At 31.8% G+C, this 21,068-nt stretch overlaps 2 protein-coding genes across 2 annotated transcripts; one reads left to right on the top strand and one right to left on the bottom strand.

Moving 5' to 3' along the window:
• Positions 1-856: 856 nt before the first annotated feature.
• On the bottom strand, positions 857-2,281 carry LOC133681686 (nucleoside diphosphate kinase 1-like). The gene is made up of 4 exons (XM_062104793.1): positions 2,112-2,281; positions 1,811-1,859; positions 1,384-1,615; positions 857-1,198 (listed from the first exon to the last, which is right to left on the bottom strand). Exons 1-4 carry the CDS (start codon positions 2,160-2,162, stop codon positions 1,084-1,086), a joined length of 447 nt encoding a protein of 148 aa, XP_061960777.1. The 5' UTR covers positions 2,163-2,281; the 3' UTR covers positions 857-1,083.
• Positions 2,282-16,641: 14,360 nt separating this feature from the next.
• LOC133682229 (probable WRKY transcription factor 12) lies at positions 16,642-20,962 on the top strand. Its single transcript, XM_062105515.1, has 4 exons — positions 16,642-17,208; positions 17,450-17,526; positions 18,032-18,193; positions 20,354-20,962. Exons 1-4 carry the CDS (start codon positions 16,924-16,926, stop codon positions 20,514-20,516), a joined length of 687 nt encoding a protein of 228 aa, XP_061961499.1. The 5' UTR covers positions 16,642-16,923; the 3' UTR covers positions 20,517-20,962.
• Positions 20,963-21,068: the final 106 nt, after the last annotated feature.

Here is a 21,068-nt window from a genome sequence, read left to right as displayed (position 1 = left end):
GAGTTTTGTTAATAGGAAACTTCTTTGAAGCAATTGTTGGTGGTGTTATGAATTGCCTACTACCATCACATAACAATTTTGTTCCAAACTTTCTTGGCAAAAACTATCATGACTTACCACCTTCCTTCCCATACAAACAAATCCGAGGGTATAAATTCTAGGATTGTGTTTGGTATGGTGTTAATTGTTGTTTAAATATATTAAAATAATATTTATTTATAAAAATAATTAATTTTTTTGAAAAGTATTTGAAAAGCACTAGGAAAAAAATAGGGTTGTGCTGCATTTAAGTTCACTTATTTTAAAGATGTTTTGTGCATTTAAAAAGTGCATTAAAAAAATTAAAATTTTTTAATTAATTAATTGTTTTTGTATTTTAATATATTTTAAACAATATTATATTTTCAAACACGGACAAAATACTTGTGATAATGGTAAATTCTATGATATTTTCAAGCACCCCCAAGACAGAATATTGACAACGGCATTCTAATGACCTCTTCTCTTCTATATTTTTTTTGTCTTGGGAATACTATGTGTATCAGGTGGAACTGAACATATTTTCTGAAAGATTTACTTGGAACCCTTGCTTTTTCATTCTAGACAAGGGCAAATATTTTTTACCTCGAAAAAAAACCCGGAAAAATATATTAGAACCCATGCTTCCTTTGTTTAAAGGATGGCATAAAACAATTGGCCATTGGATATAATCCGTTTGTTTCAGTCTTTAAAATCATGTCATACTTGTACATAAATGGCAAACAAGGCCTTAAGAGTACGGGTAATGGGTGATTATAGGCAGCAAGACATGGACAAACGAATAAAACGTAGATAAAATAAACATGCACGCCTAGCATTTGTTCTTTCAAAATTCACTTCATATAAATATAACTCAGCATCAACTCAATTCAACTGTTACCGATGAAGATACCTCAAGTAGCAGCATAGCTTGACAAAAATGCTGATAGGCACAACAACTTAAGCAAGTAAACAAAGCAAAGGAGCCACAGCCTTCAGGAGCAAACATGAGAAGCAAGATAATTAGAATGGCTGGTGGCAAACAACTTCCCGACTGACAAAAGTTCACTCATAGATCCATTGGTGAAGACTGCTCTGCCAGTTAGTTGGGCCTTCTGGAAACCACAGTCCAATTTCCTTAGTCGCACTCTCAACTGAGTCGCTTCCATGAATAACATTCCTGCAATGCAGCGGTAATTCTTCAGCATCAGATATATTTATACCACTGATTTTAAGATGCATTTCAAATATTTTGCTACAGACTCAATTCTAATAAGAATGATTTAAGGCCACATCGCTAAAAAAAAATAGATCAATCGCAACATTTAGATTATCAACCAAAGGAAATTAGAAAAAACAACTGACCTTCCAACATGAATAGCAAAATCACCGCGGATAGTTCCAGGTTCAGAAGCTGCAGGATTTGTGGCTCCAATTATCTTCCGGCCAGTGGCAACAACACCTTTGCCCTCCCAGATCATAGCAACAACAGGGCCAGAAATAATATACTCGACAAGACCAGAAAAGAATGGCTTTGTGGCCAGGTCCTCATAGTGCTTCTCAGCAAAAGACTGCTCAACGGTCAATAGTTTCAAACCTAAACCCAAACAATTCATACTAAATCAGCAACCAGAATGATACTTCTGTATTATTTTACTTTTAATTAATACCCAAATGTAACAGAACAGTAATGATGTATTGTTTAAGTCATTGAATTCCTCCAAAAATCTTCGTTAACAACACACGCACAATAATTTACAACATTTGAAGAAATCAAGAGCAAATTAATCACCTTTGAGAGTGAAGCCCTTCTTCTCAAATCTTGAAATAATCTCACCAACCTGAAAAGTGTAAGAATCTTTTCAGAATATTGATTTTTCTAAAAGATTCCAACCAGTTATCAAACACTAAAAATCCCTTTTGGGCTTAAAAGCTTTCGCTTTCCAGAAAAATAATTCAAACCCATGATAGATCTAATCTCTGTCTTCTTTCACCACAGACAAGCACTAAAACTGTAACTTTTATCAATAATTCTTTCAAGAAATCGATAACACGAGAACCCCAGTACAAGAAAAAAAGGAAAAGAAACTTACGAGTCCTCTCTGGACACCATCGGGCTTGATCATGATGAAGGTTTGCTCCATTTTCTCTTGCTTGATATTTTTTTCTCTTCTGTTGCACTGAACGAGCAAAATGCCAAAAACAACGAGCGTCGAAGAAAGTGAGACGACGAGTTTTATACGTAACAAAAGAGAAGCAAACCCTAGTTGGTATGGAATATTCGATCCAAAATTAGATTTTTTCTTTGTTTTGTTCTAGAAATGAGGTAATTATTATAGTTGTTGGACTAACTCGAGGAATGATTGGGGGAAAAAAAAAAGTTTGGATGAGGTATATTTAATATTGTGATATGATTTAAAAAAATTATTTTATAAAAATTATTTTTAATTAAAGTTAGTTTAGAAAAATATATGTTTGGTTAAAATTGTGGTTAAAATAGATGTTAAATAAAAAGTAGTTTAATATATTTTGTTAAAATAATGCTTTTTAAATTAAGGTTATAAAATAATTAATATATATATATATATATTGATGGTTTTTAATTTAAATATTGTAGATTTAACTACTGTTATTACATCATGAGATAAATAATATTGATATCAAATATTTTTTCTTATTCCATTAAATTATGTAAAATTTCATCACGTATGAAATCTATCCAGCAAAAACTATATTTTTCATGGTTTTTTAAACGCGCAGCAACATCAGGTAAAAATATCATTGAGAATAAAATTGGGATTGTAATCAAATTCTATAAATGTTACGTCATCAAACGATCTGCTTCTAATTTTTTAAATAAAACACAATTAAAAATAAAAATAAAAGCCGATTTTTTTAACTGGGTCGGACCCGGCAAGAACAAAATTGAGATTACAATCAAATTCTGTAAATGCTACATCATCAAGCGATCTCTTTCTAATTTTTCAAATAAAACACAATTAAAAATAAAAATAAAAACTGATTTTTTTAACTGGATCGAACCCTGCAAGAACAAAATTGAAATTGCGATCAAATTCTGTAAATGTTACTTCATCAAGCGATTTTTTTCTATTTTTTTGAGACAATTAAAAATAAAAATAAAAACTAATTTTTTTTTAACTAGGTCGGATTCGGCAAGAACAAAATTGAGATTGCGATCAAATTCTGCAAATACTACATCATCAAGCAATCTCCTTTTATTTTTTCGAATAAAACACAATTAAAAAAAATAAAAATTATTTTTTTTAACGGGGTCGGATCTGGTGCAATGCATTTAGCGTTTGAGTGGACCCGATCCGGGTGAAACAATAGCCGGAATAGTGGAGAGTGACTCCACTGTTCATGTGAACAGTGGAGTTCACTCTCCACAGCGTGGATAAACAGTAAAATATAACTTTTGATAAATCTATGGCACAACCTTAATAAATAGTAGGTCCTATAAAAAAAAATTTGTGTTTCTTATTTCACCAAATAAGAAATTTTGTGTATACGCGTGAACCTCACCCGCAACCATAATAGTAAACAACACCTAAATAGGTTGGGATTATTGGATGCCCCCGCAAGATTTAACTAAATGGACTAAATTATAAAAAATTTAGCTTATAATATTAATATTCTATTCAGTTAAATTAAAAATATAGTCCTGATTAGATTTTAAATTCCTGATATTTCATTATGATGATAAATAAAAAATATTAAGCCATTTCCTAATAGATTTTTATCTGTCAAAATTAAAAAGAATTCTACTCTATATAAAAGAAAAATATTTATTTTTTATATCATGATGCAAAATATATGTCAATAAACTCAACTATATTATATTTAAAAAAATAGGTTATTTCCTCTATATATATATATATATATATATATATATAGTCTTATTTATGCATAGCACAAGATTATATAATATAAAGTAATTTTTTTAAATCACCCCTAACCTAACCTACACAGTAGCTTATTGACATTTTATTTTGACTATTAAACGCCTAAAATACTTACAAATAGGTTTGTTGATACACATGCTATGTAATGTATTTGTCAAGAACACTAATATATATAAAAATAACATCGAATTTGAAATCATCAGCTAACTTACAAGATGGGCCTGGGCAACCCGTCGCGAGGAGGGATGGAAAAGCGAGCCCAAGGGAGCAGCCCAGTAGCTTTCAGGACCATGCTACCTTTTTTGTCATTCATGGTCCGGGCTGATATCTAGTAAAAAAATTCAGATAATTATCCGGGCCCAATTGTTTAGAGCACCGAGGATTAATTTAGCCTACGCATATCCATTGTGCTGCGCTTTGTTAGATACATGCAATCAAAATTAGAAAACCATCCTTCGCTTACTGTGTAAAAAATCCTAACAAATATATATGTTGTTAGACCTTTCTGAAGACTGACTCGAAAAAAAAATCGGGTTATTAGGTAATTCACAGTCATCAAATCAATTATTCTTATTAAAATAATATTGTTTTTTTTTTATTAAAGTTGACACAATCAGATTGGTCAACAAAAACTTATCAATTCAATATTCAAGTTAAATTATTTTTTAATTTAATTTAAAATCTAGCTAGCTAGATTACACTTTGGGTCAACCGATCAGTTAACCATCATGGCGCTCCCTGTTATAAATCCCATCCCACCTTTTTCAGGTCTGAATTCGAGATCTCAAAAGAGAAATACTGAACATTAAACTGATGTGTCCATGAGGAAATAAATGTACATGTGAAAACATGAAAATGCCCCAAACCAAGCCTAAATAAAATCCAAGATAAAGGTTAATTTCATGATTTTACTATATAAAAATACACGTAGTAATCAAATATCTGGGTGTTTTCTTTTAAGAGTAGTGAATGTTTTTCATTCTTAAAAAATAGATGAAAATATATTTATATATCCCCACTAAAAATAAGAATGACAAATGAGTTATATAATTAAAAAGACTATTTTACCCTCAAAACTGAGCCTTCCAACCTAATTTAAGAAAGAATAAAAACATTATTTTACTAATACAATCCATCTAAATTCTCTCTTGTGCTATATTGCGCGCCGTGTACATTCTTGGTAAATTAGAATAGCCGGCCAACACTCGGTAATCATTAATTTAATTCCAATATACATCAACACCACCTCATGTTCAACCATATGACACTATATACTTGAAATCTCTCTCAAAAATTAAAAAAATAACGAAAAATAGCCAATTGATTACACTCCTAGCTGGTTTTATAATCATCACCAGCAGAAAGGCCACACCGACCTCACATATGTCCGACCCGTATCATTGATTCAATAAGTGGCTTCCGAGCAAAGACATGTCGAGGATATATGCATGCACTTCGAATAATAATAATAAAAAAGCCATGTTTTAAATCAAGACACGGTTCTCATTTCTGTAAGAAAAAGAAAAAGAAAATATAACCACGAGTTATTTTGAGATGCTACCGATTGGTACTTGGCTATCTGAATAAAAAATCAAATGAATACATGTAGTGGCAGATTTTGCCATGATTGATAACTTTTAGTGGCAACAACGCGGGGGAGCAGCCCATGACAATATCGGAATGATGTGCAAAAGCTCCCAATTGAGTGCATCTGGAAATTGGACTGAGAATCTTCTGTATGTATAACAGCTTCCAAGCATATTAGGGTTCGCATTGTCGCCCAAATTACAAGTATTTGTCAAAATTGTCACATGTCATGCCTAAATTGTCAAAGTTTACAAGCAAACACTCTGCACTAACGTCGCGGTGATGCGGTTGGTCTGGTGCTGTTATGGTTCTAGCTACCTTAACCACCATGAATGCCGGGCTTTAAGTAGCAAGAGAGATGTTAATGATGCTAGCTCTAAACTATAATGCCATATGTGTGAAACCAGCTAGCCTCTTTTTTTTTTTTTTTCTTTTAATATTAGGATATGATGGCCCGGGGAAGCATGTTAATATATTATTCGGCAAGCACATATGAACTTGCATGATAGCTGACCTAGATGAGTAAGTGGTTACGGATTATTATATCATTTTTAACTTCATTACCGTACTTTAAGAATGTTTTTCCCCATGAATTTCGTTTACTGGTATGAACATAAGTTTTTGATATATACAAAAAAGAAAAAAAAAAGAAAAAAACTATTTCCCCAACCGTGTGAACACAGACAGTGTGTAAATAGGGTCACCAGTGACTTGAAAAAAGAGAGAGTACATTTGGCTTCATTTCACCCGCTTGATTTCGGATTTTGATCTGGTGAATTCGATGTCTATTGTCTTTGACCAAATTCCTAATGATTGGTTATTTAATACTCCGCAAGAGCTCGTGTGGTGAATTCCTCTAATTGAGTTCAAGTTTCTTCCTTTCGGCTTCAGATTTTTCTTTTTTTTTTGGGTAAATCACTTAATGAATGATCTTTTAGCATCGAAAGGATTCCACTCTGAACAATCAACTTGAATCTATTGTACCTGAAGTTCAAGCTTTTGCCACGAGCTCTCTCGCCAATGAGATTTTGTCTTGCTAGTTCGGCTAGAATGAATTTTTGACTGACCTTTTTTCCCTTCCAAATCTAGCTTAATCATGCAAGATATCAAAGGGTGTTATTGACTTAGTTTACCGAGTTATCATAAGCCCTGCTAAATTCACAGCTGAAAGATGATCGCAAGTTAGTTTGGTGAGGATTGCGAAGGCTCACCTACAAGAACATTCCCTTCAATGTTGCAACCGATTAATGAAACTAGCTAATTGAAAAGGAAAAGTAGACTGGACAAGGTTTGAGGGACAGTGGGATCCACCAAATATCTGATGCCTCACTCTATCATCATGAAACTTGGAAGACTTTAGTAGTTGATTGAAAGGCCATGATGATTGCATGGAATTCAGCATATACTGCCTTTGGTTACCCTCCCTTTTCTCGCTTCAAATTGGATCTTTTGAGCTACATTATTGAGTACACTTTTGAACTTGAATTTTAGAAATGATGAACTTGTCGGATCCGTGAGTAAGCATGCTTTTTCCCTTAGCACAAGTGTTCGGACATTGTTTTAGCAGTAAGGTCTAGTAATGCTATTAAAACTATTTTTGTAAAAATATATATTAAAATAATATTCTTTTCAGATTTTCTTAAATTTTTAACACCAATATATCGATAAAAAAAATTTAAATTTAATATTTCTTCAAGTAGAAAACAATTTATAAAAAACTTTGAAAACACATTATACCGCATATTAAAGATCGTATATTACATATTGTTTTGGGACCAGGGCATGTTGACACACTGATAAAATTGACTTGTAAATTGCTGGATTGATAAATACAAATGTTGATAAGTATTGATCTGTTGGTGTGTACTCTACATGGATCTGTCGATCTAATGTCCTGTGAAGATATTCCAACACACAGTGATCACATACATACATGCACTAAAGTTATGCAGTTGTGAGTTAATAGTTTCTCCCCCTTTCCATTGTGGCATCTTTTCAATTTTGGAACTCTGACAGTACTGGAAGAAGAACAAGCTGAGCTGGTTGATTTTTTTTTTTTTTTTTATTAACCTGCTAAAACCTTCTCTGATAAATGAGTATTTGAAAGTTAAGTTTTTGTGTTTCTAGTTTTAGTTTTGACTTTTTATATTTTAATATGTTTGAAATAAAGTCATTCTATTATTTTTTAAAAAATTCCCTTCATATTTTGCATATAAGACTAGCAAAATAATTTTAAAATATTCTTAATTTCAATAACCTTTAACTGAAAAATTATTACATGAACCTGCCCCACCACTTAAGATCATATCAGACTAATAGAATTATTAGAAATCATTAATGAATTTGAACAAGTACATGTACTAATTTTTTCCTTTAACCTAACTAGTCAGTTTTAGATTTTCTAATGAAATCAATTTTAAATTTTAGAGATAAAATTTAATATCATAATTTTAATTCTCCATCCAAAATTCTTGGTTTTGAATTTTAAAAAACAAAGAAGAGATTTTAAGGCTATTGGTGTTTTATGAGACAAAAAAAAAGAAGAGCATCTAGGTTATTAGCTTTATTTAAAAAAAAATTAAAACCAAAATTTTTGGATGGAGAATTAAAATAATGATATTAAATAATAAATTTATTTTCTTATTTTCAAAATTTAAAATTAATTCTATAAAAAAATTAATATGCAGTAGCAAGCATGTTTTAAGGACTTTCAATTTTTTTTAGAAAGCTTTAATTGTTAAAAAATAATACATTCTGAAACTTTCCGGTCATATAAAAGTTTGATTATATATATTCAGCTGAAAAAAATAGAAAACAAACAAACAAACAAAACATTGCAAGTCGTATTCGATTCATGAGCTGACATGTTTTCAATTATTAACAGGCACAGAGGCAGTCACTTAAATTTGTCACCCATTTTCATTTCCTTATTTTTTATTTTTTATTTAGTTTTTATTTGCATGTGTAAAGTAGTGTTTGGTTACTCAATTAACTGGAATACAAAAAACAGAAACAATAAAAATAAAAATATATTTGATTAAAAAGAAAAAAACATAAAAATAAATCTGTTTTTAAGATAATTTTAAAAATTTTAAAGTAAATTTTTATACTTTCAAAACAGGAGGTACACAGAAGATATGTATTAGAGATAATATTTATTATTTTTTATCTCTAAAATATCATTATAAAAACTCTCAATTACTAAATTATCCAACTAAGATATGTAATGATAAGAATAGTTATTATCATATTTTTAAAACTCAACTCGAGAACTGATTTAGAACGAAGTCTAGGTCAGTGGTCGAGGCCCGAGCCATGGGTTGAGTTGACCTGTGTCAGCGTAAGAACAAAAATGGTTATTATCAAAATTTTAAAATCTGATTTGGAGGTCGACTTGAGGCAAGACCCGAGTCACTAGCGAGGTTGACCGTTAATCCAGATCAATGTAAGAACAAAAATGGTTATTATAATAGTTTTAAAACTCGAATCAATGGTTGATCTTGGGTAAGGCCCGAGTCACATATCAGGATGGTAAACTCGGGTCAACATAAAACAAAAATGATTATTGTCATAATTTTAAAAATTGATTTGAGGGTCAGCTCGGGGCAAGACTCGAGTCACGGATTAGAAAGGTCAACATGAGTTGATTCGAGTCAATATAATGATAAAAATTGTTATTATTATAATTTTAAAATCTTACTCGAGGGTCGACCGGGACAAGATTCAGGTCACGAGTTAGAAAAATCAACTCGACTTACCCAAGAATTGTTTTTTTAAATTATAGAAGTAGCCTTGTTTTGACCAATTTTTTTAAAAATAGTCAGTAGGTTTTTAACAATTGTTTTTTCCCAGGTTGACCTGAGTTTTTGACCAGGTCAGGTCAAGTCAATCATTCATCTATTTTTTTTAAACTCAAACCATTCTAGGCCTTAGGTCAAACAATCAAGTCAATTCTAGTTTTATAATTAAAGTTATTGTAATATTATTAATTTTAACACTCAATATAAACTAAAGTAAGAAAAAAATAATATTCAATTATTTTTTAAAATATATAAGTTTAACAACAATACATATTAATGGTAAAATGAATTTTTTTTATATTTTATTCTGTTTTATCTACCAGAACCAAATATGATATAGAAATAATCATTTTATCTTGTATTTCATTGTCAAATACAATTTTATTTCTGTTTTTATTTTTATTTTTTTTAATTATCTTTGTCCCTTCATGGTACCTACAAGCTATCTAAAAAATACAACGGAAGGGGTGGCTTATAAAACCATTATCATCTAATGGCCATTGGATTTGATTCCAGATGATTTCCTTCCACTATTTTATCCATCCAAATAATCATAAAAATGGTGTCAACTCTCAGAGCATCGCTGGAAGTTTCCTGAAGTTACGTTTATTGAACAAGAAAAAGTTCAATTTACTTATTTTTCTTCACGGAAAAAGGTTCATTTTCATCATGATATATATTCCATATCCACTTATTTGGTTGTGACAAAGGATCCACATCTTAATTGCTAATATATATGGTAAATATTATATATATATAGACTTATATACTGACTCAGAAACAACTTTAATCTATAGGTTATAGGTCCATGATGTAAAATATAATCAAATGATTATCCCATATATAACATTTTATTTTTGTTTGCAATAATTAAGAAAAATATGTAAAAAGAGCAAAAATATATTTGATTGGAACATGGATAAAAATATATAAAAAATTCATTTATATGATAATTAGAGTATCTCTCTCTCTCTCTCTCTCTAATATCCTAATTAAACACTATCTAAGAATCAATTCTTCCCGTATTAAAACTAAAGCTCTCCTAAACGGTTCTTTTATACTTAGATATTCCATTACAAAAAAAAAAACTTTTTTTCTCGCACCCTTCTTTAATCAAACCCCAATATACCAAGAAATTAAGTGCTTCGTTTAGGAACATGGTTACCCCGCATAGACATAGCCTCTTCGTACACCGAGTACATGAATAATGAGGAATCTCGATCCTAAACGAAGAACAATGTTATGGTTGATCTCTCAGTCTCATTTTTCACTCATTTCTCTACCAAAATTCGCCCCCAATAACTCTCTTGAAAGGACAAAACTTAATGCTCCTGAAACCTCTTTGGAAATCCAGACAGTTCCTGAGGAGTTCATAGATCAAATTCCTACGCATGGCCAGAAGTCATCATGCAGATAATTAAGAACAAGGAGGTGCATGGATGTCAAAGATGCGAGAGAAAGGGAGAAGATTCTTCAAGCTGTGGGGACTGACATAATTTGAATGTTTTGAAGAGAATTATTCAGACCACAACATGGGTACATGATAGATAATTGGGGATAATCCATGACAAGCCATTCTCCTTCATATACAGGCTCTATATGTGGAATTTCAAGTCGCCTTGTGGGACGATATGCGACAGCCCCGATATATATATTTATCTACTCTTTGCTTGTAAGTGCAAGGTGTTCCTTTTCCAAGATTTACTGCAAATAAATGGAATTATGAATTTACAATATATATATAATCCAACCCCATTTTTAATTTCCATTCAAAGGAATGCATGAAATTGGAGAATTCACTCTGGATTGAACTCCTTTATTTCAAGGGTAAATGATATATTATGTTGGTGAAAACCAAATTATCAGTTTAAACCTCAATGATTAAGATTTTATTTTATAGTAAATGGTTAGAATTTTCTATTATTTTTTTCTATAAAAATCTAAGATTTGGATTATACTCCTAATTAGGAGTTAAATCCAAAGCAGTTTTACTTGAAATTCAAACTTCAGGAAAAACTTGTGTATCGCATAAATAGTTAACAACTCATTAAAGTCTCAGAAAAAAAATACTGCACTCTATTTACATTATTCAATATGTTCATGAAGTACAGTCTAGTTCTTCGATTAACTTCACACATAGATCAGTGCACCTTTCATAGATTTCTTAAATTCCACCGATGATTTTCGACAGGTTTGGAAATTGTGGTACCTTCAAGAGTCTCATTTTTCCTCATGTCGGCCGAGTGAATTCACAAGCAGCTTGAATTCTTCTTGACTTTGCTGAGAATAGGGTTGAATCTCGAGTCACCATAACATCCAACTCAAATATGCCGGCAGATTATACTCCGTTCCTGTTGACTTACTGTCCTTAAATTGTCGCATTTCTAGATTTGCAGCCACGTATTTCATTTATTCGGTAGCCTCTTACGTTCAAAGAGATAAAAAGAGCTGAAAAGATTGCTTGAAGTTTTGAACAGACAAAATAAAAGATTTGTAATGCTTCCTATATCATACCTTTTCTTTTAGAAAATGACAAAGCTTTCGATATCTTTTGGTGGGTGGTTGCTTTAATTAATAAATAATTTTTTCTTGATTCCATAGAATTCAAACTCGGATTTTTTTTAAAGGAAAAGGAAGAGAGAAATTGAGAAAGAATTAAGTTATGATTTGTTGCCAAATAAATTTGTCTTTGCATACAAATTATAGTAATTAAATATTATATAATTTTTCACAAGAATTTTTCTATGTACAGGTCAAGGTATTTTGAAAACTAATGACTTGCTGATCACTTTTTAATTAATTGGGTCTTAGATAAGCAGTTGTTTAAATTTACAATTCACTAGAAAAATTATTTTTTGGTATCTTCTTTATAGATTAAAACTCGAGATTATAACATGAGAAAATCTCTTTTATTTAACTAAACTAATTAATTACCTGAAAAATAATAAAAGACTTCATATTCACAAATTGAGGCAGGCAATTGGGCAGAGACAGAGTTAGTCCATTAATTATTTTCTTACTAAACATTAATGAGAATAAGATTTGTCATTAGAGCAATGGAATTTAAACTAAACTATAAAACTCAATGTATACCATTTATAAACTCCTCATCTCTTAAAACATTTGTTCTCCTTTATAAAGTTCGATCAGCTCATTCACTGAAAAAATCTCTTAATACATTTTGCAGAGGCAGCGTATATATGATTTCTCCACAAAGTCAGGCTCTTTGTCTCGGAGGGAAGCCCCTTAATTTCGTGCTTCATGACTCAAAAGTTATTCTTCAGTACTCAGTATGTAACGAAGTGATCTGAGCCCCTTCTCATTCCATAAAGACGTCTTGTTCAGTCCAGCTAGTTACAGACACACATTTTCCATTACCAACAGACTATGGTAACTTAGAAAAAGTTCATTCTGATCATAAATATTAAACATGTATATTGTTTGTGCTGTTGTTGTTAGGGTGTTGAAATAATGGGGGGTTTCTAGTTGTAGTTGATGTTGGTATTGTGGGGGAAGTTGGGAGGGACTTTTCATAGATAGATAGATAGAGAGAGAGAGAGAGAGAGAGAGAGAGAGAGAGAGAGAGAGAGAGAGAGAGAGAGAGAGAGAGGACTGTGGATGAAGTAACAGGTGAGAGTGAGTGGAAGGGACGGGGGCCATGATAGTTTTTCTTTCATTTCTCTCTTTTGCAGGTAAGGTAAATAAGGGTGGCCCGAGTGGACAGATATTCATAATGTATGCAGAGTACAGACAGATATATATATAGATACATATATATATAGCTTATATTGGAATTTGATTTGGCAAGATTTGAGAGGTTCTTATCTTTTTCATTTTTTCAACTGTCATAGACATGTGTTGACATGGATGGAAGTTTACATGTACCCCACCACTCATTGCCCCGAAGACTTCCTCTTCCCAACAGAATCCTCCTCGCTCATTTATTTTTTCCTTCTCTCAACAACGTCCTTTACCAATGGAACTAGGGGCGGCAGGTGGGGGCTGCGGGCTGCGGCCCCTCCAGAAAAAAACTTAGTTAGAAGACTCTGTTCGGTCCGACGAATCAATTCGGAGCCTGGTGTAAATTAGTGTAAAAATCTTTTTTTGAATCAAAGTATATAGAATCATTATTTTTTAAGTTAAAGGTTGGTTAATCTAAATTAGTGTAAAAATCTTTTTTACGATAAAAGTTAGGATATGGAATAGATGAAGTGAGAATGGCTCTTCCTCAATTTTTGTAATGCCAAGGATCCATTAACTAACATATACCTATAGCTGAAATTGCTCTGTGGCCATTAGGCCCCCATAATTAAACGCACCAATAGAATCTCTCTCATTTATTCATATCAATATTGTAGAGTCGATCGGAGCATGACATAATTAGGCAAATACTAGCTATCAGCGCTATTGCTGTGAAAAAAAAGACACTGGGTTTCAGTTTTCAAGTACTACCTTTACCAATTCGCATTGATAGTGTAAAAAACAAAGGAATTATTATAGTGTTTCCTACTGTTGTCCGCATGTTGGACTCTTGAAGCAATTTCTTTATAATGATGCTTACTTAAATAAGTGAACAAATAACTATATATATATCCTACTTTGATTGATCATATAATGAGGACAACAAAAGCAGCAACCACGACCACTTTCTCCGAAAATTGTTTTATAGGCCGCCTCAGAGCTCCACATCTCCATTACTATATAATTAAGCAAACTGAAATTACAACATTATGGAGTCTGAACTACGCAAGGAACTTGGCCAGAGCCAAAGCCATGCACATGCACACTCATCAAAAACCTTATTTTATGGCAACTCAGAAAAAAAAGCTACAATAAATATTAATTATGAAAATCAGAATTGCCTTTTTTTTGTGGAAGATATATACTATATAGTAATTATACCATCGACTGTTATAAAAAATTAATTAAGAAACAGCATACAGCTAAAATTTCTATTCTTCAAAGACGTAACAACATGTTAGTGCACATTGCAACATCTTGAAATTTGCGAGCCCCGTATAAATATTCTAAAAAAAAAACAAAAAAAAACACCCCACAGAATATAAATCTCACTGGTTTAATTTTATGATTTTTCCAAAATCATAATTAACTGTTTTGAAAGAAATTAATATAAATTTATAAAAATGTATGACAGCTTTATAGCATATCCTTGTATGTGAAGTTTGGGGGAAAAGAAATCTAAATGATGGGGTCAATATATGATCTATACGTTTTGAAATGTATTTTTGAAAAGCATTTTTATTAGATCCATGTTAAGGAAATAATCAAGATAAATATTATAAAACAAAAAAATTAAGAAATTGATCAACTCAAGATAATTTATAAATTATTTATATTATCTAATCAAATAATATGATAAAATTTTTTATAAAATTTATTTTATTTTTTATTGAAAAAATTAATAAAATAGAGTTTTGTGTAAAATTAAAAGAATTCACCTAATGTGGCAGTCATACTATATATGTTAATAGAACAATATACAGATTATAAGATAAATCATATTACACAGAATAACTTTATACAAGGTCAGTATAATATTTCTTATAATATAGTATATTCCATAATATATTTATCTTATTGTATTGATATATAAACTCTACATGAATTGAATGTAAAACATATAATAAACAAATTATCGAAAAATATTTTTTTTTCTACTCTAAATTTCTACCATGTAAATATATCACGGTATCTAATTAGTGTCATAGCTTATACTATCGAAAGTGAAACTTGAATCTTTAAGGATAAGACCGACCAGTCATACATATATGATGTATATAAAGCCGAAAAGATTATCAAGAATTTCATAATTTGATAATTCAGGTACACTAAAATATATATCCTAATGACATGAAAAGAAAGATGAAGAAAATTACCACCAAGCTTTGTAACTAAGTGCTACGTTTTTTCTTTAAAAAAAGAAAGAAAGAAGAAAACTTTTTCCATATTTAATTTGATTTCAAGGCGGCTACGTACAACCGAATTGAAATTATAGAAATCTTCTTCGCTTAATGTTTTTTTTTTTTTGTTTTTTTTATCACGAAGATCACTTGCATTTAATTTAACAAGAATTGGATATATATATATATATATATATATATATATATATATACATACATACAAAAAAAAACAGTGTAGAATACATGTGAGCCCTTTTCAGATACTAAAAATTAATATTCCTCCATTGATTAGGACTACTCGCATCGGGGGTCAAGCTAACCCTTGGTATAATGGGAATCCGCCCTTTTGGTTTCTAATAGTGAAGCCATTTTCTGTTTCTTAATTATATCTAACCCCCAAAACAAAATTTTTACTTAAAATAAGGGCCTTCACATACACTAATGATCTTGTATAAGGTAACCAAGAGGCTCCCTTCTCCTCTAATTTCGTCAATTTGCAATATTTGACAAAAAGTACGCTCTGCCCTATCCTCTCCTCTCATTTCTTGCTCAAAGTGGAGGGTGCAGACAACATTTTCACCACATCACTACCTATGCATCAACATCAGACGTCATCTTTGGAATGCGGGATTTAGTTTGGATTGCGTGTTAAGATGGCATTAAAGAATTCCTAGCAAATAAACAAGTTCTTAATTTCCAACATGAACGTGTGGCACCAAAAAACGTGTTTGTTAAGCAAAAATATTTACATTCTTCTTTGTCATAATCGCATAGATTTTTACATACAAGTTATATATGTGTATATCCTAACCAATTAGTCCACATTCAATCCATATTAATTGCTAATTACCTTTTCAAACTTGTTCGATCAGTTTCATGATTAACAGGTTATCTTCAAGATTCTAACCTAACCATTACACAGGCAATATATCACTAAATTTGTGACAAACATGTATTAAATTAATAGTCAGTCAAAAACATTATTACCACGAATTTTTATAGCTAGTGTTGGTAAACAAAATGCATACACACCATCACATGTGCTTCACATTTGTATACTTTAATTAATGATTAGGAGTATCATCGGACGGGCTTCTTCATATCGATAATTAATTTTTTTTGTATTAAGTTTTAGATTAAGTTATTTATTTTGAAATTTATATATTAAAAAATATATGAATTTGTTCTTGATTCGTACTTGAATTTAAACCATGAATTAATGATATTTATATCATTTAAACATAAATATCATTATTTTATTATTTAAATTCATTCTAATTCATTGGTGTTGAGCTATAGTTTTAATGGTAGAGTATAGTTTACTTATTATATATAATCCTATCCCCCCTTACGCGGGGGTAAGAAAGATTAATCCTCACTGTTATTTACCCAATTCATCCATTGGCCTAAAGAAAACCTAATATTATTATATGGTAGACAACCCAAATATTCCCTTAATTATTGGTTCGTACTGTTGCTTGTGTGTGCGCGCGCGAGGGAGATAAGCAGTGACTGTTCAAGTCTTTTACTTCTGTAGACACTATAGACATCCTTAAAGAAGATGGAAAGGAATAATTACCAGGAAACATTCCTTTCGGCCTTTACTTGTTGACCGGACTAGTACATGGTGTGAAACACAAAAGCAGCAAGACCAACAGCTTGCGCTCGACACTTATGCACCAAATAAGCCAACAAGAAGAAGAAGAAGAAGCACAAGAAGGACAGAGAAGCTTTTTGATCAGAATGGATCATGGAGAAAGAGATGTTCCAAATTACGAGCTACATGTCTCTTTCTCAACACCACAAGCAATCCATGAGATGGGTTTTGTTCAATTTGAAGAAAACCAGGTCTTGAGCTTCTTGGCCCCTTCACAATCTTCTCAGATATCTCAGCCTCTAAATGCTAATACTACCACAACCAACAATACTCACATGGGGTTTAGTCATAATGACCAGCAGGTATGTATTTTTATCTATTCTGTAAAGAAAAATCTTGCACAGAAAGACTAGGGTTGTGAGATCCTTAAAACTATTTATTATGTATCTCTTTTTTTTTTCCGAATAAAACTGGACCATATCTTGATTTCTCAATTAGTGCCTTCGAAAGTAGATTATATCTTTCCAATTTTACAAGATGCTTTACTCATGGAGTACTTGATTGGTTGATCTTTGTACTGTATTCTGGTTATGGAAAATTTAGGTGGGAGCATTGGATCCAAAGGCTTCTAGTGATGAGAACTGCACTGGTAATGCTAACAACGATGGCAACAATTCATGGTAATGGTATCCTTCTCACAGTGGCGTGTTTCTGTTTTTTTTTTTTTTGTTTTTTTTTCTTTTCTGTTTCAAGGAGCTTTAGGCACTTCACTCTCTCTCCACAACAAGGACATACATGCACGCACACAACACACACATGGAAGAAATTATTCTTCAAGGTGTCTAAATTTCAACAGAATCTAAAGAGATCTACTCATCATATATGTGGAAGAGATAAATGGCTTCCACTTTGCCACAGTGTGCTTTTGTCTCTACAATAGTACAGAACCTCTCCTTTTTTCTTCTGTTGAATCACAAAAGTCTTGAAACTCTTGATGCTCAGATCTTCCTGTCCATCGATGGATTTCTTATTCTTTCCCATCTATTTAAATAAACACAACTGCGCTTAGCCCCCCTCATCCCCGGCTCATGAAACAGCTTAATTTTTTCTTTAATTTGAACCCCTTTTTATGAACCACGACAAAAAGGCTGAGCTAGCTAGGATCTGACATGATCTTCTTTGCAGGTGGAGGAGCTCATCCGCAGACAAGAACAAGTTGAAAGTGAGGAGAAAGCTTAGAGAACCAAGATTTTGTTTTCAAACAAGGAGTGAAGTGGATGTTCTTGATGATGGTTATAAATGGAGGAAATATGGCCAGAAAGTTGTCAAAAACAGCCTTCATCCAAGGTAAATTTATTAATAATCTCTATGGTAATTCCAATATTAATTAATGTCCTCAATCTTACACAGATTCCATGCACACTTGAACCAATATTTGTTATGAATGTTTGTTACAATTGAATCTTCATTTCATGCATCACCTTCAAGTTTCAATATAATTAGCATTACATAACAAGTACTAATTTAATTTCTTGATGCATGCTATGCTTAATTTTTTTCTTACTTTCCTTTTTTCTCAGAGAAAGTTATGCATAATGTTTTGATTTATTAACCCAGGTTAACTATTTTAGAAACAATAATAATGGCATTATTGTAGAATATCATAGCAAAACTCACGAACAAATTGAAGCAATGATGGTCCATAATTTCTTTCAAAGACATCCACTAGTAGAGAAGAAAGAATAATAGGAGTACGGTGTGCATGTCAGCTATTCAGGCTTCTTTTAATCATTTGTTGGAAGGTGTCAGGAGAATATATAGCTAGCCCGCTTAAGACACAAGCAAGCAACTAATTGGGAATTGATGCATGGTACTAATTCATTTATTTTTTACCTACTAATTTAAGAGTAGATATGATTAATTTACATGAAATATAATGCAAAGAGTTTTTCACTGTATCGTTTTTAACCAGCTAGAGACCCTCCAAGCTTTTCCATCTTTCAAACAGTATTTTACGATCATTAACATACTCTTGAACATTAGAAGGAAAATATAAATTGTTCTCACATGTTTAAAAACCAATTTCTTCAAAATCTTGGAATTAAAGTGTGTGTGTGTGTGTATCAACTTAAATATTTCTCCCATTAAAATGAGGTTTAAAAATTAACTCATCAACAATGTCTTTTATGAAAGCTATTAATTTTGGAAACTATAGAAACTCGTCATTCTTTTGTGCTTATATAACTTTTTACAGTAATAATTCACTACCTCACCTAAATACACTCAACATACAAAAACATGGACATTGCCTTCCAAAACACACTTGGGCCTATACTTGAGATTACTAATTACTAGAATATCGGATCAAAAAACTTGTATTAAGAAAAATTTGTGAGTTTGATATTGATATCGATCGAAACTAGCTAGGAACTTAATTAAGTAAATTAATTCATATATGAGAAGTACCCTTCACCTATATAAGGTTAGGCTTTCAGATTTAAGGTGTGTTTCATCCGTGTATATATAGAACTTCAATAATTGTGGCCTCTCCTGTTGCGCCTAATTTGTAGAACGAGACAGGGATAGGAAATACCAACCTATTGAGATAGCATGAAGTGTCATCCAACAAGACAATCGTGTGTGTGGGGGGGGGGGGGGGGGGGGCAACAGTACTACTGACCCAGAAGAAAGAACTGAGTTTCTGAATTGCTTACCAATTTAACCAGCTATTTCTAAACACCAGATCGTTGAAGTACTTTGAAAAAGGAAACGCAACGCACGAAGTCTTTTATGTTGTGTTTGTGCTGCATAGACTATTATTACAGTTGTTCCAATGTTAAACTAACAACCAGCCTAAACACATAAACCCAAATTAGTACTGGCAATGGCATTAGAGCATTCAAACTATATCCTGTTCAAAATGGTTTGAATAAACCTATGATCTTTCAACATACAGCCTATAGCTATATGAGTGTACGTGTTTTTGAAGGATAATTAATGCTTATTGCTGATAATTAACGTCTAAGATGCATGTTTCAGTCAAGGAATAACGAGCATACTGGAAAGTGGCAAGTGTCTAGGCTGAGTTAGACATGTGTTGGTGCCAGTGATCTAAAGGCAGACTTGACCTAAAGGTCTTTTAATTTGAGATAAACATCTATTCCATGCCTTTTGAGCACCAAAACACATTGAAAAGACACATTTCAGCGTTGATCCGGTTCAATGCCCTACTACATGACCAGATCATGGAGTGAGGATTGGATCAGGTGTTTCAAGTATCCAATTCAATGTAATATCACATGGAAAAATGCACGTAAATCTGAAGGTCTTTGTCCTGTAGTAAATCATGCATTTTTCCATTTTTTTTTCAATCTACACCTCACATTTTGCACGAGTATTTCACTTTTCATGCATTTATATACGGGGAAACTCCTTTGGGAGTATTAAATTGAAAAGGGTTTTTCTATTTTACTTCTTAACTTTCTGCTTGTAATTACTTACTGGCAGAAGCTACTATCGTTGTACTCACAACAACTGTCGAGTCAAGAAGAGGGTTGAAAGATTATCAGAGGATTGTCGAATGGTGATAACAACTTATGAAGGTAGACACAATCACTCTCCATGTGATGATTCCAATTCATCAGAACATGAATGTTTTTCCTCTTTCTAATTAATACATACTTTAGTTAAATTATTAAGAAGGACTGTTGTAATATTATTAGAATAAGAATATATAACGTATCATCAGCTTATGACAGTATTTGCTAGTAAATGGTTTTGAGGGGTTTTCATCTTCCCAAGATCAACCATTTCTGACAATTAATACGTACCTGTTGATATATGACAAGATGTATTCTCTATGTGGACTTTAGAAGGCTGACAGCAATTTGGCTTGAATCAATCCATTTATGGAGGAAACTCTATCACAGTACTATTACAGGAGTAGTAAGAATTTTCGGTACAATTCCTTTTGTATTTTCAATGTTGTAAGTTCGAGGTTGGTCTCTGTGATGGACTCGCGAATGCTCAAATCAGAATTCTTGTATAAAAGGTAAGATCCTATAACCCCCAAAGGATTGGTTGAATAAAAACCGTGTTATATGCGTAGTTATTATACATGATTCAGTTTAATTAGCAAGCCAATTCCATAATAATTAGATAACTTTGAATTAATGAAATATCTATTTTATTTTATTAAAATAATATTTTTTATAAAAAAAAT

Source organism: Populus nigra, chromosome 2, assembly GCF_951802175.1.
Source record: "Populus nigra chromosome 2, ddPopNigr1.1, whole genome shotgun sequence".
NCBI classification, from domain to species: domain Eukaryota; kingdom Viridiplantae; phylum Streptophyta; class Magnoliopsida; order Malpighiales; family Salicaceae; genus Populus; species Populus nigra.
The sequence above is the reverse complement of the archived record's forward strand: the minus strand, read 5'-3'. Positions and strand labels throughout refer to the sequence as shown.

Excerpts from the sequence above, each read along its gene's own strand:
- LOC133682229 (XM_062105515.1), top strand. The coding sequence starts at position 16,924 with ATGCACCAAATAAGCCAACAAGAAGAAGAAGAAGAAGCACAAGAAGGA. Across the intron at positions 17,209-17,449 it reads TTAGTCATAATGACCAGCAG|GTGGGAGCATTGGATCCAAA; the intron begins GTATGTATTTTT and ends TGGAAAATTTAG. Across the intron at positions 17,527-18,031 it reads AACGATGGCAACAATTCATG|GTGGAGGAGCTCATCCGCAG; the intron begins GTAATGGTATCC and ends TCTTCTTTGCAG.
- LOC133681686 (XM_062104793.1), bottom strand. The coding sequence starts at position 2,162 with ATGGAGCAAACCTTCATCATGATCAAGCCCGATGGTGTCCAGAGAGGA. Across the intron at positions 1,616-1,810 it reads GAAGGGCTTCACTCTCAAAG|GTTTGAAACTATTGACCGTT; the intron begins GTGATTAATTTG and ends GTTTGGGTTTAG. Across the intron at positions 1,199-1,383 it reads TTTGCTATTCATGTTGGAAG|GAATGTTATTCATGGAAGCG; the intron begins GTCAGTTGTTTT and ends GCTGCATTGCAG.